This window comes from Gadus chalcogrammus, chromosome 8 (genome assembly GCF_026213295.1).
Source record: "Gadus chalcogrammus isolate NIFS_2021 chromosome 8, NIFS_Gcha_1.0, whole genome shotgun sequence".
In the NCBI taxonomy this organism is placed as follows: domain Eukaryota; kingdom Metazoa; phylum Chordata; class Actinopteri; order Gadiformes; family Gadidae; genus Gadus; species Gadus chalcogrammus.
In genome coordinates this window covers 15,366,386-15,387,651 of record NC_079419.1, presented here as the reverse complement: position 1 = coordinate 15,387,651, position 21,266 = coordinate 15,366,386, and the positions used below count along the sequence as shown (strand labels likewise).

General features: G+C 46.4%; 1 protein-coding gene across 2 annotated transcripts; it reads right to left on the bottom strand.

Annotated features, from left to right (window-relative positions):
* Positions 1-2,823: 2,823 nt before the first annotated feature.
* Positions 2,824-19,647, bottom strand: cables1 (Cdk5 and Abl enzyme substrate 1). 2 transcript variants are annotated; one of them, XM_056596774.1, is made up of 10 exons: positions 18,892-19,647; positions 13,594-13,665; positions 13,329-13,421; positions 12,234-12,311; positions 9,292-9,397; positions 8,970-9,126; positions 7,127-7,230; positions 5,155-5,261; positions 4,558-4,765; positions 2,824-4,224 (listed from the first exon to the last, which is right to left on the bottom strand). In XM_056596774.1, the coding sequence occupies exons 1-10, from the start codon at positions 19,461-19,463 to the stop codon at positions 4,084-4,086; spliced, it is 1,638 nt and encodes a 545-aa protein (XP_056452749.1). In that variant the 5' UTR covers positions 19,464-19,647; the 3' UTR covers positions 2,824-4,083. The 2 variants fall into 2 exon arrangements, with proteins under 2 accessions (XP_056452749.1, XP_056452750.1); XM_056596775.1 differs by lacking the exon at positions 12,234-12,311.
* Positions 19,648-21,266: the final 1,619 nt, after the last annotated feature.

Here is a 21,266-nt window from a genome sequence, read left to right as displayed (position 1 = left end):
TAAATCTGACAGAAATGGCACAAAAAAACTGATCAAGTGAGAAGCATGTTGTCGCACTAGCCAAACGGTCCAGGGTCAGGGTTATAGATGTATGACTGTATACTCTGTTTGCTTGACTGAGGACCATTTCCCCAAAGGCTGTACTGGCAAACACAGCTAAACTCCTTTAGCTGTTGAATCGTTTTTCCATTCAACAGGATCCTTCAATGAATAAGCTAACAGGGCATTTAATGTCAGGTCCTGCGTCACTGGCTTTCTGTTACATCGGGGTCGGTTGTCTTCCAAAATCGCCTCTTAGCATGGAACAAAGGGATTGGATAACCATCTCAAAACATGGCGCCCGGATCCGATTTTTGGAGTTCACCTGCAGGGTCAACTCCTCACTAGCAACACTGGTGTTACATGTAACACTCACCGGATTGAGGTTTCCATGGAAACGCACGTACACACACATTCACATTCACATAGACACACACACACACACACACACACACACACACACACACACACACAGTGTGAGCTAATGGCTGAACTCTAAAGTGCCTATCAGATTCCGACTCACTCCTGTTTCTAATAGACCTTCCCTCTGTATTCCTGGTGATATTAAACCACGAGCCCGGTCCACTCCCTTTTATTATGTCTCATTAGTGCAGTGTTCGTTGGCGCTAAACGCACTGGTGGAGAACCTCAAATGCCACACAAGCCCCCTTATACAACTGGAGTTTGTTTACACACCCCCATGGAAGGAGAGACTGGAGACAGCGGGAGAGAGAGGGCTGGGTCCGACCACGTGACCAGCCCTTAGTCACTGTATCATGCGGGCAAGGGAATGTGTGTGTGTGTGTGTGTGTGTGTGTGTGTAGGAGGCAAACTGCCATCTCAGCTGAATGTTGTTTTAAATGCATGATAGGACGGTAGGCCACGAATACCTTCACAATGAGGGCTCCAACTGATTGGCGTGCCACTATCAATAAGCCCCTTTATGAACGGTTGAGGGGGGGGAATTAGGCGGTCAATGGAAGGGGGGGCTCAGCATCCACGTATGCCTGTAGAAACGGCGCGCTAATACCGGCCCGGTTTGTTTTGATGGCGGCACGGGACCGGCCTGACTGTGGGCCTTGTTTACATTGGCTGCGTGTCAGGCAGAGGTCCCTCTCGCTCTCTCACAGAGAAACAACCCGTATCGGATTGCATCAGAGCCACATGCACTGAGCTCATTGACATCATGGCCAGGCCTGGAGGGCTCCAGCTGATGGAGGGGAAAGAGCCTTACAGAGCAGCGTGTGCACTGTACCGACCGCTGCAGCAGCCGGCGAGGTTAGGTCACTTGGTGGGTGGCAGTGGCAGATAATAGTGGCGCTTGTGCATTCATACAGACACTGAACAGATATTTCGTAAGACTCTTTGTTTTAATTGAACAAGCAATGCGGATTATTTACAAACATACACATGAGCTCATGAGTGGTTGTCCATGAGCCGTCTAGTGAAGAATTTAAGTGTGTGTGTGTGTGTGATTTGTGTTATCTTTGTGTTTGCCATCTGTAATTCACCTTCAACTTGGCAATCGGTTTGAATTTGAATCAGAATTTAGTGAAGCCCGTTGGCTCATGTTTAAATAAACCATCATGAATACCTTTGCAACAGTATTGAACACATTATCATTCAGTGGTTCTCTCTGAGACGCTACATGATTCAGACCAAATGGCATTTTCAATCAAGCTGCCGTCTTCCACCAATCATGCCACAAAAAGTCCCCGAAAAAGGCAACAATTAAATCAACCAATCATATTAATTTTGGTCACGTTGCATTCATTTTCTTCTCTTAAAGGTGCAGTGTGAATGATTTAGTGGCACCCAGCGGTGAGGTAGCAGAGTACAAGCAACTGAATCCCCCCCGCCACCCCTCGCTTTATAACGACGTGGGCGGGGCTGACATGGATTACTGGTCTTAAAGGGGCCAGTCGAGACTTGGTGTAATCTACGATAGCATCCAGTAGCAGAGTGTCAGGTGATAAGATTCCTTGATAGAATTGTAAATTGCATCCCTAGTTATTTGATCCGTGAAACTAGGTCAAAGTACGATTATTATTGTTAACCGTCCGCATTGTTGTACGGCTTTAGCGATTAACGTTACCAATGTTTGGCCGTTGTGTGCCACTTTAGAAACATGGCGGTGCCCCGTGGAATTGGAACAGTACCCGCTCCCTATGTAGACATCAAGAGCTCATTTTAAGCTCAGGACAAAATGGTTCATAATTTCAGAGATCAAACACTAATTAAGACATACTTATGAACATTATATTCCATTTCAGCCAAGGCCATCCTGTAAGATCCCACTTAATTCAATACACTGCGCCTTTAAATGACCCGTAGTTTACAACCAGGTATGGCATGGATTATCTGTTAGAAGCAATTTCTTCCATCTCCTCTAGTGACATCACACATGGGCGGGGCCACCCAGTTGTATGATGGATAGACCAGCCTACCAATTGGTTCAGTCCACCAGGCAGGCCGGTAGGTGGATCTCTCCATACGTCTTGGTGGACCCTCCAACCAGTGATGTCACAAAAGGGTGGACGTACTAATCAGCCAATCAACATCACACCTAGTGGTAAACAAGGGGACCTTTAATGCTAGGGTAGCCCATTTATTTTAGAAGCATTTCTTGTTTTTTTCTTTCATTATTTTTCAATCAATGAATCAAATTCAGACTAAGAAATGGAAAAAGTGTGGCCGTCAGAGGCCTGACCGCTGGTCATCGTAGGTAGTACACCTTCATGTGTTCTGGCTTTGGCTTGAGGCCTGAAAGGAGGGATTGGGATGTTTTTGGTTGGATACTTTAGAAATCGAATCGACTCTGGCTGGTTTGAAAAAAGGTGGCCTACCCGAGCTTTATGTTTGAAATAACAAATTCAAGTTATGTTCCAAAGTATGACGCTATATTCATACGATGCGGGGAAATGCCTTCGTTCCCTTCCACCCCTGCTACAGGTGGGGCCAGAGTGGATGTCCTTCTAGTGAATCACGCCCCTGTAAAGCGGAGACATGTTTGTAGTGCCTTGCTCTGCGGCACCAATCCACAGTCGTCCCACCCAAAACCAATTAGTGACCATTGGTTAATACACTTTAGTCGTTCGTACTTTTCTCTCCTGACCCCCAACGAAGCACTGTTCCAGTGCTGGGAATACACTCTAACATAGAGCATGGGGAAATAGCACGCTTAAAGTACAAGTTTCTGGTTAGTATAGTTCCAAAGCAAAACATTTTACAATTAAAAAACAATCCAATACTTTGTATGTTGTAAAAGATACAACAACAGTCGTCCCATCAAGTTTGTACTTTACACAAGTACTTTCAAAATGTCAGATCCCATGCAGATAGTGGTCTGTAGAAAATAAGAAATCATATAAAGAATGGTCACATGACTCATTTTTTCCAGATTTGTTCCAAAAATAAGAGGATGAAAAAACTGATCCCCTCTTCCCGTTCCCCATAATTTTCCAGGAGTGCACTTGTAGTGATTGGGGAGGGGGGTGCAATTGAGCGACACATTTCTATAGAGAATGTTCTATAGAGAAGAGTACAAATCCAGCCAAAACCAATAGCTAAAGAGGCTGCAGCGTTCATAAAGTCATGCTTGTCAAAAGGCAATGATCATGACATTCATGAACAGGACACGAGTGAAAAAATATGAAGAAATTTGACATCGGAAAGTTTTTCCTTTGACAACCCTTTGCCAAAACATCACCAAGAAACCTCTTGGTAGCTGAAAAATGTGAGAGATGCGATCCAAAAACCACTAACTAGAAAAAAAAAATCACAATGAAGAAAAAAGAAATTACCGGTCGGAGCCTTCAAACTTCGAGGAACGTGCACGACTTGTGCAGAAACACAGAGAATAAATGTCGAAGGACGGCCCTGAAAACTATTTAAGAGTGAGTCACTTTGGCAGATTTCAGGTCTCTGAGAGGAAAGGCCAGCGTGGCGTGAATGATTGGAGGTGATCTGAGATGATGTGAGATGATTGGAAATCAGGAGGAGGAGAGCCCAGCCGGCCGGCCCCCGTCCCCACGGGGCGCGGCGTTAGGACGTCTGGACGAGGCGTCTGAAGTGGGGCATGACCTCGTGCTCGGGCAGATGCAGGTTGAACTCCAGGGCCACCAGCACCGGGAACTCAAAGGCTATGAGCTCCCGGCGGTTCACTCTGAACTTCTCTTCCAGTTTCTGAAAGGAGTTAGAACATGTTCATGTTTATTTATTATTAAGAAGGAGCTGCAGCAACACATTAATTATGATCTCTCTAAAACCTTAAAAAGGGTATTGATCAGCCAGTAAAAGACATTTCAGACTCCGCCCCCTAGTAGTGGACCCTCCCATGTGACGTTGCAGAATTAAGAATCCCAAATAGGCCCCCTTTAAGATTTGGAAATGCCACCAAGAAACAACATTAAACTGGCATGAATCTTCCACTCCCTTCAGACATGGAACACATGAATCCACCCCAGTCGAGCGGCGCCCCTCTTCACGGAGGCCCCCCCGGCGGGACGGGACACTCACGTCGATCAGGTGCTTGACCTCGTGCTTCTTGAGGTCGCCGCCGATCTTGGCGGCCAGCAGGAGGCAGGCGCCGGCGCACAGCTTGCGGTTCTGCTTGTTGAGCTTCCCCTGCAGCACCAGCTTCTCAAAGTAGACGAACGCCATGGCCACCGTGGGCTCGCCGTAGCCACACTCGTCCTGCGCCAGCTTCCTGATCTCCCTTTTCAGACTGCGGGGAGGGGGGGGGGGGGGAAACGTGAGGAAGTGGACACTCTTCAAAATAAATGACATAACGTCTGCTTCTTCCATCTACTTGCGACACAGGTATTGCCTTGCACATGCAGACTGACAAAACCACTCCCACAGACTCCCCCGAAACCAGTGAACTTGCTTCAGCTTGCTGGGAGCAGGCAACATGTGACGAATAGCATGGCTTTAGGTGTCCAATCAACCGACCTGTCACCAACTAGCATGTCGGAGGCGGGGGGGGGGGGGAAGGGAGGGGGTGGTTATGCAACAGCGTGCAATCCAATGCATGCAATCCAAACAGCTAGCGGGCCGTGCAGGTAGTACGACAGCACTCCGGTCGCATCGCGCGTCCTATTCTTTTCTCTTTACCTCCGGATCTTGCTGAGCGTCAGCCGGATGTGGGGGAACTTCTCCTTGAAGGTCTCGTTCATGTCCTTCTTGAGGTCCGAGGGTTTCACGTACTCGATCACTGTGGTCTGGAGGAGAGAGGGAACACGAGACACGGGGGGGGGGGTAAGGGGTCACAAGGGGTCACAGGGGGGCCACACCGGAGGGGCCCCTGCTCGGCCAACCCCCCGCCCCGACGTGATAGGGTGAGAAGATGGACGCGGCGCTCGGGGGAAACGTTCCGCCCACACACTGACCAATAGGAGGCAGGAGGAAACTGGGAGGCTGGAAATGTACCCGGGGACACCCAATAGCTGTGATCGGGTGTTGCTCTGTCTACAGAGAATGGGGCCTCACGGTGTTGTTGGGCTATTGTTTTGGTTCCGTTTGGTGGACTTCTGGGACTGGGAGTTTGTTACATGTCCTTACTGGTTGAGTAATGACTGATGTTTCCATTTGTGCTGTATTTATTTGTACCTAGGGACTGCAGATGTTAATTAACCTAAGGCTAACTCTGGTACGAGGCATCAAATGGTTACCTTTATGTTCTAATTGCACATGGTCGCTTACAAATAATATTGAAAAGAAAATACAATATGTATATGAATATATATATATTCTGCACAATAGGCTTTTGGTCAGAAAATATGAACTAGGACTTATCAATGGGTGCTTAAAAATCCCCCAAATAAACTGATCAAAACCATCTCCCATATAGTTGCCTGATTCTAATTATCCAGGTATTTCAGATTATAAAACAAAATAGATCAAATGAATATTTAGTAAATGTAACACGGGCCGTCCTTTCTGGAAAATGACTGTGAGGCCGGCGTTCAAAGGGGACCGCACCGTACATCAACAGATGACCCGTCTATTGCCTTCCTGGCATTCAGAGTACGAGGGGAGAAAACGCCAAATATTTAGCTTGCACAACTTGGCACGACACACGTTTCAATAACAACTTGGTGTTTTGCATCGGTCCCCTGGAGTGAAGCATTCAAAAAAGGACTTGTAGCATTCCTGCAGCGGGAACACAAAAGCTATTGTCCCAGCGTTGTGGATGCTAGGACTCCATATGGGGGCAGGGAAGGAAAACACAGTCTGGCCTTGAATGAGCCGAGCGCGCCCCTGGTCCGTCCCTCTGTGTGTGTACTCTGCCAGTCTACGTAAGAACAACACTGCCGGGCAGAGAATGAGTCTGTCGTCTGTAAACCTCCTTTCCCGCTCACCAAAAACAAAACAAAGCCACAATGGACATTCTTTCCAGAGACTGATTTTAAAAAAGCTGTGTCTGAAAAAGTATTCAGTATTCAACTTGGAAAAGGGAGAATTCTTACAGTCACGACTAAAGAATGAGGCATTGCTAAGAGGTCCCACCAGCTGGTAGGGCAGGGAACAAGGTGATGTATGGCATATGGCACAATTAGTGAGAGCTGATAGAGTAACACAGACAGACAGACAGACAGAGAGACACACACACACACACACACACACACACACACACACACACACATACACACATACACACACACACACACACACACACACACACACACACACACACACACACACACACACACACACACACACACACACACACACTTCATTGATTTAAGTAGTGTGACTGTTCTGGCTGCTCTCCAACAGTAGATCTGGCCCAGGAGGCCGGTTCACACAGTGTAGAGGGGGGGTGCCCCCTCCCTCCTGAACCTTGTATTCAGTCGGGACCGAGAGGGAGCAGCGGAAAACTAACCAAGACTACTTGGATTCACACAACATATGGTCGTCTATCTGGGGCTGAACGACTACAGAAAAACAATGTTTGCGACCAAAACAACGTTACGTTTCTCCTCTCGGGGGCGGCGGGCGGGGGGGGGGGGGGGGCTGCTGGCTGCAGTGTTCTTGTTATCCGTCCTGACGGTGTTTTGTGTGCTGGCCGTGAGCGTGTTCTCACCATGTAGGAGGGGAAGATGAGGACTCGCTTGTGCTTCCCACAGGGCCACTGGGGGTCGTCCAGCAGGTTGGGGTCGTACTCTCGGAGGTCCCCCACATCGTTGCCTGCATGGGGATCGAACACCGCAACACAACACCACAACACAACAGATCAGACCAACGATCCCATTCAGCGGGTGCAATTTCTTCTGTAAAACACTAGTAAAGGCCGGTCAATACTGTGAGGTACTTTTCTCCGATACAGTGCATGTACATTTCTAAGCCTGGGTGACCCCCCACTGGGTGTCAAACCCCTCTTGCATTGTTCATGAAAAGCAGAACCAGTTGTGCTGCACAAGACAGAATATTTATTAAAGGATGAAAAAACTAAACAGAAGCGGCTGTGAAAAATGGTGACACATTGAATCAACATTTTTAAACAGATCCCTACCGTGGAACTGGGAGTTCTGTGTTGATTGAACGCAGAGTAAGCATTGTGTCCGTTTGTTTCGCTATTCTCTGGCAAGCCCAGTGCCAAGCTATCTTTGTCTATTTTAGTTACGTTGTTAAGATATTATTTTGGAAAAACAAATTAAGTCTATTTTGGGCCGTTTGCGTTGAAGCACTGACAGACTCCTGAGGTTGCATTGCATGAATTGTATTGCATGAAAGATTTAGACAATATAAATGGAGACAAAATGTGTATTGTAGTCTTCATCATTATAACAATTATGTGCTGCTATCTTGTTATGATTATGTAGCATTGAATTCTGATTATTTCACCAGCTGAAGAAAAACAAACTTGAAGTGTTTGAGACACGAAGGAAAATAAAGTTGGTGAGAGAATAGCCTTGCTCAGAGCTTGCATAACACAAACGTTCAAGGTCAAAAACAAACAAAACCCTACTGGAGAGATCATCTGCTGTAAAATAACAATATTCAAATGTGGCTAGAGAATAAGCAGTGGGTCAAAAAATAAATCAACATGCCAAAAAAAATTGAATAAAAAATTAAAGCACGTTCCAAATGGTCTAATTTTCTCTAGATAAAGTAGATTCTGCTCTTGGAGGAGCAGTCCATCCCCTTGGACTGAACTGCATCTACATCACCCCAGTGGGTGCTACACATTGGTGGTGGGGAGTGAGGTCCCCCCCTTCAGTGTAAAGCGAAAAGCACCATATCAATTAAATCCTTCTTCTTCTTAAACTTACCCCCTGTAGACTTACCCCTAAAGAACCCTTAAAGTTAAGACTAGCCCCTATAGACCAGACTAACCCCATAGTCTAGACTAAACCCCATAGACTAGACTAACCCCCATAGACTAGACTAACCCCTATAGACTAGACTAAACCCCATAGGCTAGACTAACCCCCATAGTCTAGACTAACCCCCATAGTCTAGACTAACCCCCATAGACTAGAATAACCCCCATAGACTAGAATAACCCCCATAGGCTAGACTAACCCCATAGGCTAGACTAACCTCCATAGACTAGACTAACCCCCATAGACTAGACTAACCCCCATAGACTAGACTAAACACAAAAGGCTAGACTAAACCCCATAGGCTAGACTAAACCCCATAGACTAGACTAAACCCCATAGACTAGACTAAACACAAAAGGCTAGACTAAACCCCATAGTCTAGACTAAACCCCATAGGCTAGACTAAACCCCATAGACTAGACTAAACCCCATAGACTAGACTAAACACAAAAGGCTAGACTAAACCCCATAGGCTAGACTAAACCCCATAGGCTAGACTAAACACAAAAGGCTAGACTAAACCCCATAGTCTAGACTAACCCCATAGGCTAGACTAAACACCAAAGGCTAGACTAACCCCCATGAACCCCCCCAGCTCACCCGTGTCCAGGCTGCTCTGGGTGCTGTTGAGGCGGGCCAGGCTCAGGCTGCGGTGGCTGGCGTTGCGGGACTGGGAGAAGGACGAGGTGGAGTCGATGGTGTTCCTGCGGCCGCCCAGGACGTTGGTGGGGTACATGAACTGCGTGTAGGACACCGTCTGTGGGGGGGGGGGGGGGGGACGACGACGACATGGAGTTAGTGGCACAGGGAGGGGGGGGGCACTCAAGGCACGAACAAGATAAAAAGAGGTGCTAGGTGATATCTCTTTCGTTTTATTGATTGAATATGATCCAATATCTTACGATATCCCAAACATCCTTACCTTCCCGTCGGCCCCTAGCTCCACCCCCTCCAGCCCGATCACCATCTCCTTGGCGCTCACACCCCCCGACGGGTGGCGCTGCCGCCCGCCCTCCAGCTTCACATCCCTGTCGGTCACAGCACCCTTTAGAGCTCCCCCAGGATCCCACAGCACCCTTTGGTGCTACAGTTCATGTTTCCCCCCCCCCCTCCCGATCAAACAGTTATATAATATAGACAATGAAGGCCTCGCCAGTGGAGGGAGGGAGGGGGAGGGTTGGGGAGGAGATGCTAGGAGGAAATCGCGGCTTCGGGCTGACAGTCCTGCAGCTTGACGACAGTGCATGAAATGCCATGCTAGCATGGGAGATTTTCACGAGGTTACCATTGAGTGCATCAACGGCGCTGGTGGAGAAAACAGCTGGCAGGGCCTTGTTTGTGTAAAGTCTCTGTGGGCCGCACATGGGATGTAAGGGAACGGACGTTAAGGACCTTATCCGCCACTTGAATGAGCAGGGCTTTGTCATAGACTTGGGTGCACTATCCTTCTGTATTCAGCTGACTGGTCCATTTAATGCTTTTCTTTTATGTGTCGACATTTCTCTAAACCTTATTCGTGAGATAACAGTAATGCGTGTGTGGTTGTGACATTCGGGGCCCCGTTCTTCTGTGATGGGAACAGTGTTATCTGTGCGACGGGCCCTCAGCCGGGACACGGGGCCCGCCTCGTTGACGGTCGCTCTACAGACGGGGACGTCCCCGGGGCGACAGACCCACCAGCACATAAAACCGCCCGCATGAAAGACAAGAGACATGAAAGACCCGATCTAAAAAAATAAACCACTAAAAAGGAAATGAAAGAGGAGGCTAAAAGCTTCTTCGTTTTTTTGGTTGACCCCTTTAAAGTCTGGCCAGAAACATACATAAACATTCAGCCATCAGCCTGTGGGACAGAGAGGAGGGCGGGGTGAGGGGGTCGGAGACGAGGCTGTCCGGCGTCATGCAGAACAAACAACCACTGACTTCACACATTCCCATGTTAGTCGTAGAGCTACCGTCCAGGCAGGACGGTATTCACTCATTCACCGACGGATCAAAGGCTCTGCCGTTTTATTGTATAGATTGTATTTAAATCGTTATATTATACGGCATTTATATATACTGGTAATGGCTCAAAATTATTTAGCGAAAGTCTACATTGGACTTTGAGCCAACGAGGAACAGATCTAGGGCGGTCTGGTTAGGAGTATGGGGTCTAGGAATGGGAGCAGCAGTGCTGGCTGCTGAGGATTCAACCTAGTAACTGAGGCAGGACTCCAGAGGACTGCGCTACTTATTAAAATAACAGAAATCTGAAATCAGGACAGGAGAGGGAGGTATAAGTGATCACGATAACGGGGCCGCGGGTATTCAATAACCCCAGACAAACATCTTTGCTGTGAGCATCACTGGGTGGGAACTAAAATAAACTGTTGCATGCGAAGCAGTCACCAGAGATGACGGCTACTGTGACTATGTCGTTTCATCGTGACACAAACATTGGCCCGAGCCATCCGGTGTCAGGCAACCAACTGTAAACTGTTCATTAGCGAGATTGAGCAGTCAGTCTCAGAGATATCACTGGAGGGGGCTTCATTAACCCTTGAACCGACACTGTTTTGGCTGGCTTTGTGAATTCCACAGAAAAAAATTTAGCAACTTTCTTCGCTTAACTGAACACGGCACACGCACATAGACACAAAACATAAATATCGGCCGTTTCATGTGCCATGACTTAAATTGAAAAAAAACCGGAAGAATCTTTACAGACAGATAAACCTCAAAGGGGTTCGCTTCAGCTTGCAAAGAAATGTGTAATCTAAACACGCGCAGAGAAATGAACAGCAGTGGTTAATGTTAAACCAGCTGGTGTGTGTGTGTGTGTGTGTGTGTGTGTGTGTGTGTGTGTGTGTGTGTGTGTGTGTGTGTGTGTGTGTGTGTGTGTGTGTGTGTGTGTGTGTGTGTGTGTGTGTGTGTGTGTGTGTGTGTGTGTGTGAGTCTCTGAACAGATCCACCACACTTTGACATATCAGGACGAAGCACATCTTTAGGTGAGGAGCACTAGAGGTTACGCTAAGATTGTCGGTGACCGTTGGGTTACGCTATGGGAAGGGGTAGAAGGGCGATAACAGCGAAGCCGGCGGCAGTAACTGACAAAAACGAGTCAACTTGAAGGAAAAAAAACGCTGACGAAAATCGGGAAGTTGCCCGAGCCAAAAACCGAGGGGGAAAAAAAGAAGCAATAAGCGTCTACGATTGTTTGTAGATTAGCGGTAGAAATAAACAAACATAGAATCAAGCGTCATCAGCCCATTGCAGACCACCGTTGTAGATAATGTTATTAATAGAACCTGACAGTTTGTAGTCCTAATAACTGGTCCTTTCAGATCCAGGATTCCTTGACCCCCGAATAACATTTATTTAGATTGACCAAATTATTAGTTACGTGTGGTTAACAAAGGTCAATGAAACGTAAAATGTTGTAATATTCATATCTTACAGTAATAATGCTACTTGACAATTAAACTTTAATAAGCCTTTCACCAGGTATGTTATCAAGACACTAAATTAAACTACAACAAACAGCGGAAGGCTTATTAAAGCTTCAAGTTTCACGAGCAGACTGTATATTAATGTCGTAAAACAAAATAGCTCTTTTCGTCCCCATTGACTTTGTTCACCACAGGTTTTTTTTTTTTATAGTACTTTCAAGAATGGAATCAACTTCGGTTTTTTAGGACTACAAAAAAGGACAGGATATTATAATTAAATAGCATCCGCCACAACCATCCCTTGACAATGTATCACCGGCTACAGGAGAGTACATCCAAAGAGGAAAGATAAAGGCGGGGGGAAATCAAAAAGGGAGAGGGAGTGCAGGCGGGAGACAAAAATATAGAGTATGGCATGCTGTCGGATACATACCCTGCTTGGCTACAATCTCGATAAGGCAGCACAGAAAATACACTATAGAAGGATCTCCGGGCACTGATAAGGACTATCCTATAAAAACAAAAAAATAGGCAAATGAGGCTACTTTAAACATATAGCTGTTTAGGAGTTCAGGTGAAGTGGGAGGCGGTTTTCTAGCGCAGAATCCAGTAGAAAACAGAAAATCTAAGGGAGACTTGAACGTGAAGGTGGCATTGTGACTGTAGGTGGGACGGCGTGGAGGGGTGTGGAGAGGTGTGGGTGGGCAGTTGAAAACTGTGCCATTTTCTAGAGCTCATTTCAGAACAAGGCTTTTATACTTTTGAGAAAAACCAGACCATAACACATCTCACAAAAGAGGGCATAACTGTGTGTAACAGTGTCAGAAAGTCTATAAATACATCACGTTTACACTCGCGGGTCATTTGCGATACCGCTAAATCCGGTTTACCTTCAATCCACTTTAGTAACAAACGGATTTGAGGCCATGGTGACAGAAAAGGGATTAATTCAATAAATGTCCCTGACCACATGGTCCACACATTTGATAATAACAAGTGCTTTTTTGGGCTCTTATCCACGTTATCCTTCTTGTCGTACAAACCAAATGCTAAACATTTTTGAGACTAGAAGGACAAAAATTGCCTGGAGGCCGGTCCAAAAAAACATATCATTAACCATTAAAGTATAATAAATACTAGATCTGAGGAGTGAGTTTCTGCAGGTATATCTTTTGTTTATGGTGAAGAGTGGAACGGAAAATTATTCAAGTTACTTTTGGGGTGGAACCAAGAGTTTCTGCATTGATGCTGATCTAATAGACAGTTATCCCACTAAGGATCAATAGCTAACTACACTGCACTCATTAATATATTAAAAATCCCATAAATAACCAATTTCAATTCAACTATTAGTATTAATGACCAAATACAAAACGGATAAGCTCGCCTACTGAGATTTGCTTTGTAATCTGAGAATCGGTGAAACTGCAGTTCGTCGACTTGTAAGGGCGGTGTCGGGGGTGAGCCAGCCACTATCCACTGGGAGCCCTTGTACTGGACTGGGGCATGGCATTGTTGGCCTCCATACCTTCCATTGCGCATATCGTGTTGCCTCATGTTCTTGATGAAGTGGATCTTCTTGAAGCTCTTTGGTCGCGGTGAACCCGATAGGGTTCGGCATCTGAAGGAGCCAGAGAAGAAAGAAAAGACAAGAAGCCGTCAGCCACTGAGCAGGGAGAAGGCAGAGCCACGCGATAAGATCCTCGTGTGACGTCAGGAAGCCTTTTGGAAGAGGGTGCGGGCAGGGCCTTTCTGTGGCCAGGGCGAGTCCCGCTGGGCGGAGGGACGGGTACCTGCGCAGAGGAGCGTTCTCCGCAATGTCCTCCAGGGTCTCCAGGGAGGAACGCTGGGAGACGAGTCTCCGTCTGGAGGAGATACAGACAAGGAGGGAGAAGATGGGGAGGTGATGAGGCATTTCAGAAAAAAAACAATGATATATCAACCCCAACATCTCTGCCGTTTGTCCAACGATTGTAATGAGGCCTAACCTTTGGGAGAAGTCAAAACAATTGGCACGTCATAAACCAATTCTTAATACGGCAATGTCTTATCTACTCACTGTGATCAATGTGCAAAGCAAGTCAACACAGCTTTAGCGATGGCAGTTTGCCATTGTGGTGTGTATCAGACGGTACAGTCATGAATCAAGACTTTTAGTGTCAGGAGTTAGTCACAACAACTCAACGACACATTCCTTCCATTAGTAAATGAAGGTCAGTTAACTTATGAAACGATTCGTACACAAGGGGGAAAAAGCAAGAGATTTCTACATAAATCTCTCGATTTTCCTACTTAAGTAATGAGCTTTACTTGGCTGAATAAGGCTGATGCAAGTATTTTTAGGTTTATTAGGCGCTTACAACACTTGAATGTAACACAGGATGCAAGCGTTCTGTGCCAGGCTCTACAACCGTGAGACACTATCTTGACCTCCAATGGGTTACTGTCACTGGCTGTTAAAACGTGTTGAACTTAACTCAATCTTAACACCTAGGGCTGTACTTCTGGCAATCATTTGAGCACATTGAATACAAACACCGTTGACTCAGATCACACATTCATGGAACATAACGAGCTGGAAGGTAATGAATCCGTGCTGATGCACCCTGTTCCCTGCTCCCATTTGGACATCCCGTACAAAAAAAGTTTAACTCATATTCCCCATGCAACCCTTGTGTGGTTCATTTACAGCTGCTCGCTTTGTCTGGTTTGAGACCAGCGAATCCATCAACCCCCAGAGTGTTTGTGTGGTCAATGATCACTGTGGGATCGTGCTACAGCCTTTATGCATGACCACAGTGTTCTTCCAGCATGGCACGCTGTTCGTGCTACAGCCTTTATGCATGACCACAGTGTACTTTCAGCATGGCACCAGAGGTGACGGGGAGGGCAGGAGGATGAGGAACCAGCCTTTGAAATCTTTTTATTTTTTAGGTACTTAGTTTCAACACATGCAGCCCCCGAACGGCCCACATGGGTTGACTCGACGTGAACCTCTGAATCAGAGCCCCTGTGTGAACACAACTGCCGGCTCCAGACCAATCGTGTCTCGACTTGCTTGACGTTTCACACACAATTACCACCTACACCCAACGTGTGAGGTACATTATACACCCAATTGAATCTGGTATGAGAAAATCTCCCAAAACAACCTGACCGGCCGCATATCTTTAAATCTCTTGCATCGGTAAACATCCCTGTTTCCCCACTGAGCACACAACACTCAGTAGAGGCACTGAACACGTGGGTATCATGCACCACCCTTCACCCACTGTACACATCGGGACCGCGTCTGGCAGGCTTCAACAGAGCGTTACTATGCTGGTGGTGTCTGCAGCACAATGCCACTTGACTTCAACAGTCCTCCCCTCCCCTCCTTCACCCCTGCTGTTTCAGTAGCAGGCTGAAGAGCCCCAGTTAATGAACGACAGAAAATATGAGGACGGATTAAGAGAAGAAGACTCTGGAGGGTCTCTCAGGGGGTGAACAAACAAAGGCAGGCGAGTGCATGCTGGGGCTGGATGATGAGGGTTAGAGGAGATATACCTAGCAGTTAGACGTACCGGAATCCCTGATCTTTGGCTGAGTGTTCCTCGTGAGAATGATTCTCATGCCCCAAGTAAAGAAATGAGCCCCAAGCCCTACCTCCGAGTGAAGGCTTTAGACAAACTGAGGGAAAGATAGGCAGCTGATCTCGATATTTCCTCTGCAGCAGAATGAGAGGAGGGTCATGATGTTTTGGTTTGACCCCTTTCTAAATGTCAGACAGGGGGAGGTTGAATCGGTAGGAGGTGAACAGAGATGTCTAAGGATCCATGATCTCATTCAAGGACCCATGTATATTGCATTTTTCTAAGTTTCTATTTAAACATCAACCATTAAAACTTAGAAACATTTCTAACATTGAAAAATTTGCAAAGTAAGCTTCAACAATTCTCAAGGTGCAGTAACTATGACCATACCCAGATAATGTGCTAAAACGGTTGTCTGGCAGAGCAGTCAACCTTAAATGAGAGTGTGTTGCAGCCACATCCAAGTTGAAACATTCCACACGATATCCACCGACTATTCCTAAATTCCATGTGACAGAAGCGCAGGTTGGGGCCAGTACAAACGAACGCTAATGCGCTGGGAGGCCTTTGATCCAGCCGCTGTAAATGAAGAGCAGAATAAACCCGGCTGGTTGTTATGGGTTTTTGCTCCTTCCACTGCTTAAGGTGGTTAGCCCAGGATCTTGGAAGCCTCTAGAAACATCCCCATAGTGCTGTTCGTCAGTTCACAACACTGGGTCTGGTTGTAATGGAAGAGGAGGAGACCCCATCTGAAAGGTCTGAGGCATAGGGGCACGACCTAAGCCTAGTGAGCCACAAAGTGCAACGAAGAAGCAGAACTTCCTTGTCCTCCGATGAACAGGAGACAGGGGCCGAAACCATACTTCACACCATATTTTTCCAATGTCCACAGAGACAAAACATGATAATAAAATCCTGGCAATGATTTAGCTCAAGCATTTCAATGAGTGTTGCCTTTCATAATATAATTCCAATGTAGAGAACCTCACCAAAATAGACACCCTAAAAATGAAACATAGGCAAGTATTTTCCAAGGTAAGATATATTTAGAGAAAGTATAACTGTGCATGTTCTTTTGAAAGGACAGGGTTCCTGTGCCTAGTTCTCCACAGGCCAGAACACAGGCAAGCAGGGTGGGATACTCACCCAGCCTCTTCTCCAAGTCACGGTCTGGTTCTGATTATGCCCACTTTCTAACACTGTATTCTTACCGGGAATATCTTCTGACAGCTATGGCAACCAGGAGCCAGTGGAATAGAAATTAGCCTCTCTTACATAAAACTGGTGGTGATGCCAACAATGACCTCAACCTGAACAACAATCAGCCCCATATCCCAGAAGGATGTGATCCAATTGCCCAGACACGCTCTGAATGACCACTAGAACAGCATTACTCTGGCCGCGCGAGAGGCTGTGGTTCCTGTGCTGTAAGGCTGAGGCAGCCTAACCCTTGTTAAAATACTGCGGGCTTTCTGGCGCTTCCTGGAGCCAGTGAAAAGCAAACAGTGTGTACGTGAGGAGACTCGCTGGGCCGTCCAGGTCGTGGGAGGGGTTCTGATTAAAGAAAAGGAAATGTGATCCCTCAAGTTAGTCCGATATAAGACTATATCACAGAGTTGCGGGGGGAGGAGGGATGGGAGGTGTTTTAAACATTGTACGGCGAAATAAACCTGAGAAAAAAAAAACCTGAAAGGCAATTCTTTTTTTTAAATTAAAAAATGAATAAAAGTTTGAGATAAGGGCCGACCACATCATCAATACGATGGATCAGAACTAGTCTCGAGGACATAAAGGGCTCTGAGAAATACTTTTTTCCCCCCTCTTGGCAGCGACTCAGAAGCAGTGAGGGACTTCCTGAGCAGCAGCGGGGGAGACGGGGCCAAGGAGTCTTGAGAGCAGAGTGCGCCTCTGTTGCCCCCGTCTCTCCTGGGAGAGGAAGCGGCGGACAGTGAAACACACAGCCAGGGGTGGAAATAGGGGAGGGGTGGGAGACAGGGGAGAGCCAGCAAGCCTCTCAGAAAGCCCGGGCATCCTGTCGTTCCGAGCCAGGGTGAACTCGTTTTTAAACACTATTTTCAATGCTTTTTTTTTTCTTCACCCATTGAACCCCGGGAACACAATCCGGCCACTGTGCACGCCAGTGACCCTGTCCTGCCCCGTCCCGCACCGGGTAGGGGTTAAGCCCGGAGCACACGGCCGTGTGGTAACACACACACCGAGTCACATCAACAACAAACAACTGGACATCCTATTTGAAGCAAGTGTAAAAAAAAAAAATGAATACCTCTACATTCTCCATGCGCTGGGACGTGCTCCGTTAAAACAATAAGATTCTACTTCTTGCTAGCGTCTCGCATGAGGTAAGAGGAAAAAGGTGGAGCATCGATAGGTAACACGCCAGGAACCTGCTGCCAGCATGGACGTCGTCCAGAAAAAACACATTCCCCAAAACCAGTACTTTTTGTTTTTACTGGCTCACCTTACCTGGGAGCGTACAGGAGAACTTCTCTTAATGAGAACCCGAATAAGATCGTGTGATAAACCCTAACCCAAACACTTAGCCTTCATGTGTCTTTGCTTTTGTTTTGGGGTTGATTTTATAAATTAACAAAAATGGCTATGGTTTATTACGACACAATGCAGAGAAAAAAAAACCTGATAACCTTTATCACATCGTAAATGGGATTGTGAAATAGTATTAGAGGATGGGCTAGTTCTGCTCTGGGGTCAAGGAGAGAATGAATGGAGCGCTGCATGCTAATTGCTGCAGCTCCATGTTCAGCTCCATGTTCAGCTGTGTGTGTGTGTGTGTGTGTGTGTGTGTGTGTGTGTGTGTGTGTGTGTGTGTGTGTGTGTGTGTGTGTGTGTGTGTGTGTGTGTGTGTGTGTGTGTGTGTGTGTGACCCAGAGGCCAGACAGTAGGTTGGGACATTAAGAGGACTGTTAGCCAAGTGCAACTGACAGCCAACCCCCCCCCCTCCCCCCCACCAACACCTCCCCCCCACCAACACCCCCCCCCCCCCCCCCCCCTAAACCCATAGAATAATAAAGACATACACGACACACACACACAGTGTATTGATCATGTTGTGTTATGGGGGTGTTGCATTACAGGGCTAGGGGCAGCTGTGTGCCACGTTTCTAGAACAAGTCAAGACAAAATAACTTTTTTATAGGCTATTAGCATAGCTATGCGAGAAAGAGACCAACAGACAGAGACGGGGAGAGACAGAGAGGGATTCCTTGAATGATGAGGTATGCTTTGTAGTGGGACAGGGGAACTTGGTAACAGCTCCACAGCTGTTGCTCCTGTCTTGGTTAAAAACAAAGATATCTCGTTGAAAATGTGAACTATAAATCGATGATGTTGTAAAACAACTTGCTCTAGCTGCAAGAACAGTATACCTTCTCCTTTGAGAAGAACAGTTTATCCATCATTTTGTCTCAACAACTCTAGTCACAAGTGTGTCTTTCCCATCACATAGTACACCAAAACATTTGCAGAGACAGTTTGCATTACCTTGACCTCTGCAGCTCTATTGCAGAGTTGGCTATCTGTCCGCCCTCCAGGTTGTAGTTCTGGGCGCCCTGCCTGGAGAAGGAGGCAGGTAGGACCCCCTGAGTGTATGTCTGCAGCCTCCCTCTAGCCGCGGCTGGGACCGCAGAGAAGGGTGAGCTGAATATGGAAGGCCCAAACGCATCCCCGTCCGATTCCGTCCCGGGGGGAGCAGTGGGACCCATCACGAAACTTGCTCGGTTTGTAGCAAGCAGAGCGTGGTTAGCGAGCGCCTGGGCGGCCGTGGTCGCTGCCACTGGTGCCCCTGCCCCGGTGGCAGCACCAGCATCTGCCGCATGCATTGAGCGTTCTGGGGAAACCAGGCTCTGTCTAGTCCTTCCCTCAACTGAATCATCCTCTTCGGTTTGGATGTCTGCATCATCTTGCACTGGCCGTCCGTCCAAAGAGATCTTGCTGAGAAAAGACAGCGCAGCTTGTCTCCTCCTCGGATCTATGCGTTTCCGTGTATGTTCGCTGCTGGAATGCTTTATCTGGAGCGTGGTGGTGGATGTGTTGCTGCTCGTGGCAGCCGCCATGGTCCACCTCCAAGCGATGTCAGCGCGTGAGCAGAGATCTTACCTCGATGACATTAAGAAAGTGATGATCGTGCTTATGTTGGCTAACGTCAGTGTGGTCTGTCTTTAAAGCACATGCGTTAAACTGGCTAAAAACAGGAAGGTCACGTGTGTTCAGTATTGTGGCAGCACAGGGAAAATGTGGACCAATGGGCGCTCAGAGAAGGGAGCATGTTTTTTTCTTTTCCTGCGCGCTCCCCCACGCCCCCATATATTCTGTAGCCTACAGGGATCCGCCGTCATTACGGTAATGGGCCAATAGTTGTCAACAGCCTTTTCTAATTATTCGTAAGTATTTTTGAACAATGTTGCCCAAACATTTACTTTTTGACAAAGTGCAATACTGTGCAAAAACATTTAAAATCGAATAATGATACTCATATTGATAAAAGAACAGTGTATGTAAAATTGATTATCAACCATTATCAAAATATGGACTTTGCTTTCATTTGTGCACGAGTCAGCATGTTCTTCTTCCACTGCTCGGTAACAGCGCCATCTGGCTGACACTGTTCAGCTACAACTGTTATCGTTCAAAATGAGTTACGCCATCTAGTGGCTCCTCCTCACAACTACAGCAACGTGCAACTATTTGGGAGATGTATATTGCTTCCATGGCTTGTTCAAGTTATTAATGCTATGAATAACAGGCCTACTCATTGTAACTGAATCCCTCGAATAAAAGACAACTGCTGAGGCCGGTTCCCATAAGAAAGAGGACATTTGGTTTATTACCGGTTATCTTCAAATTTCCTAATTTCCCGAAATCTGAGCAGATCGAACGATGTGCGGCATGGACAACGTGTGCACAACGTGTTATGCAGATATATCATGCGTCCTCAGGTTAATCCCATTGTTATCAAAGGTTTATTATTGCAATGAATGGGTTCTGCTAACACACAAAAAACGATAAGAAAGAATGACCTCAAAACATAAAGTTATAAATTGTACCAAATTACAGCAAAAAGTATCCCAAGGTAAATTATTCCAGCCAGTTTTGTTCAGGCACGCTAGATGCCGCTGTTGGACCTTCAATCTCTGCCCGACTTCCATAAACTGTCGCAGTTGGTTTCATCAAAAACTCAGGTAAAAAAAATAATGAATGAAGCACGACTGAAGAAGAATCATTATGAATAAAATACAAGATGTAATTTTGTTTTTAATTTATCATAATTTGAATAATAATATTCTTAGCTGCATACCATCGTTTTCTTGCAACGCACTATGGGTTCAATTAATTAAAAACGGCGATTAATTATGCAACTATTCATTAGGTTACTAAACTATTTAAACAGGTTTAAACAATAGGCCTACAAAAACAATACGCCACGTACGGTTCTTTTGTTTTGTCCTCGTCATCTGCATTCGTTTTGCGACCTTAGTCTTCCACTATGATGTCACCTGCACAGTTCAGAGCCCAATAGGTTAATGAGGTCATCCTTTAATCATGTGTGACGCCTAATAGAGACTCCTATACAGATGAGACAAGTTCCTGGAAATTATTTAACGCTTCCATATGGATCCCAAAACACGAAACGCAAAAGCCTACAAGTCAGGAAGAAAAACAATCTTGATATCACAAGTCAACAGTGAAATTAGCTTCCTCCTAGTGAAGACGCTATTTTCCGTCAGCAAAAAAAATAAAAAACTTCCATCATTGATGGAATAAATTAGCACATAACACAGGCTGATCGAGCCGAGGTGCGTGTTTGTGTACATTGTGGAAACAATAAAGGTGTCAGAGAGGGAGAGAGCTCCTGTTAA

Excerpts from the sequence above, each read along its gene's own strand:
- cables1 (XM_056596774.1), bottom strand. The coding sequence starts at position 19,463 with ATGGCGGCTGCCACGAGCAGCAACACATCCACCACCACGCTCCAGATA. Across the intron at positions 9,398-12,233 it reads CGAGATTGTAGCCAAGCAGG|GGATGTGAAGCTGGAGGGCG; the intron begins GTATGTATCCGA and ends TGTGACCGACAG. Across the intron at positions 7,231-8,969 it reads CCAGAGCAGCCTGGACACGG|GCAACGATGTGGGGGACCTC; the intron begins GTGAGCTGGGGG and ends ATCCCCATGCAG.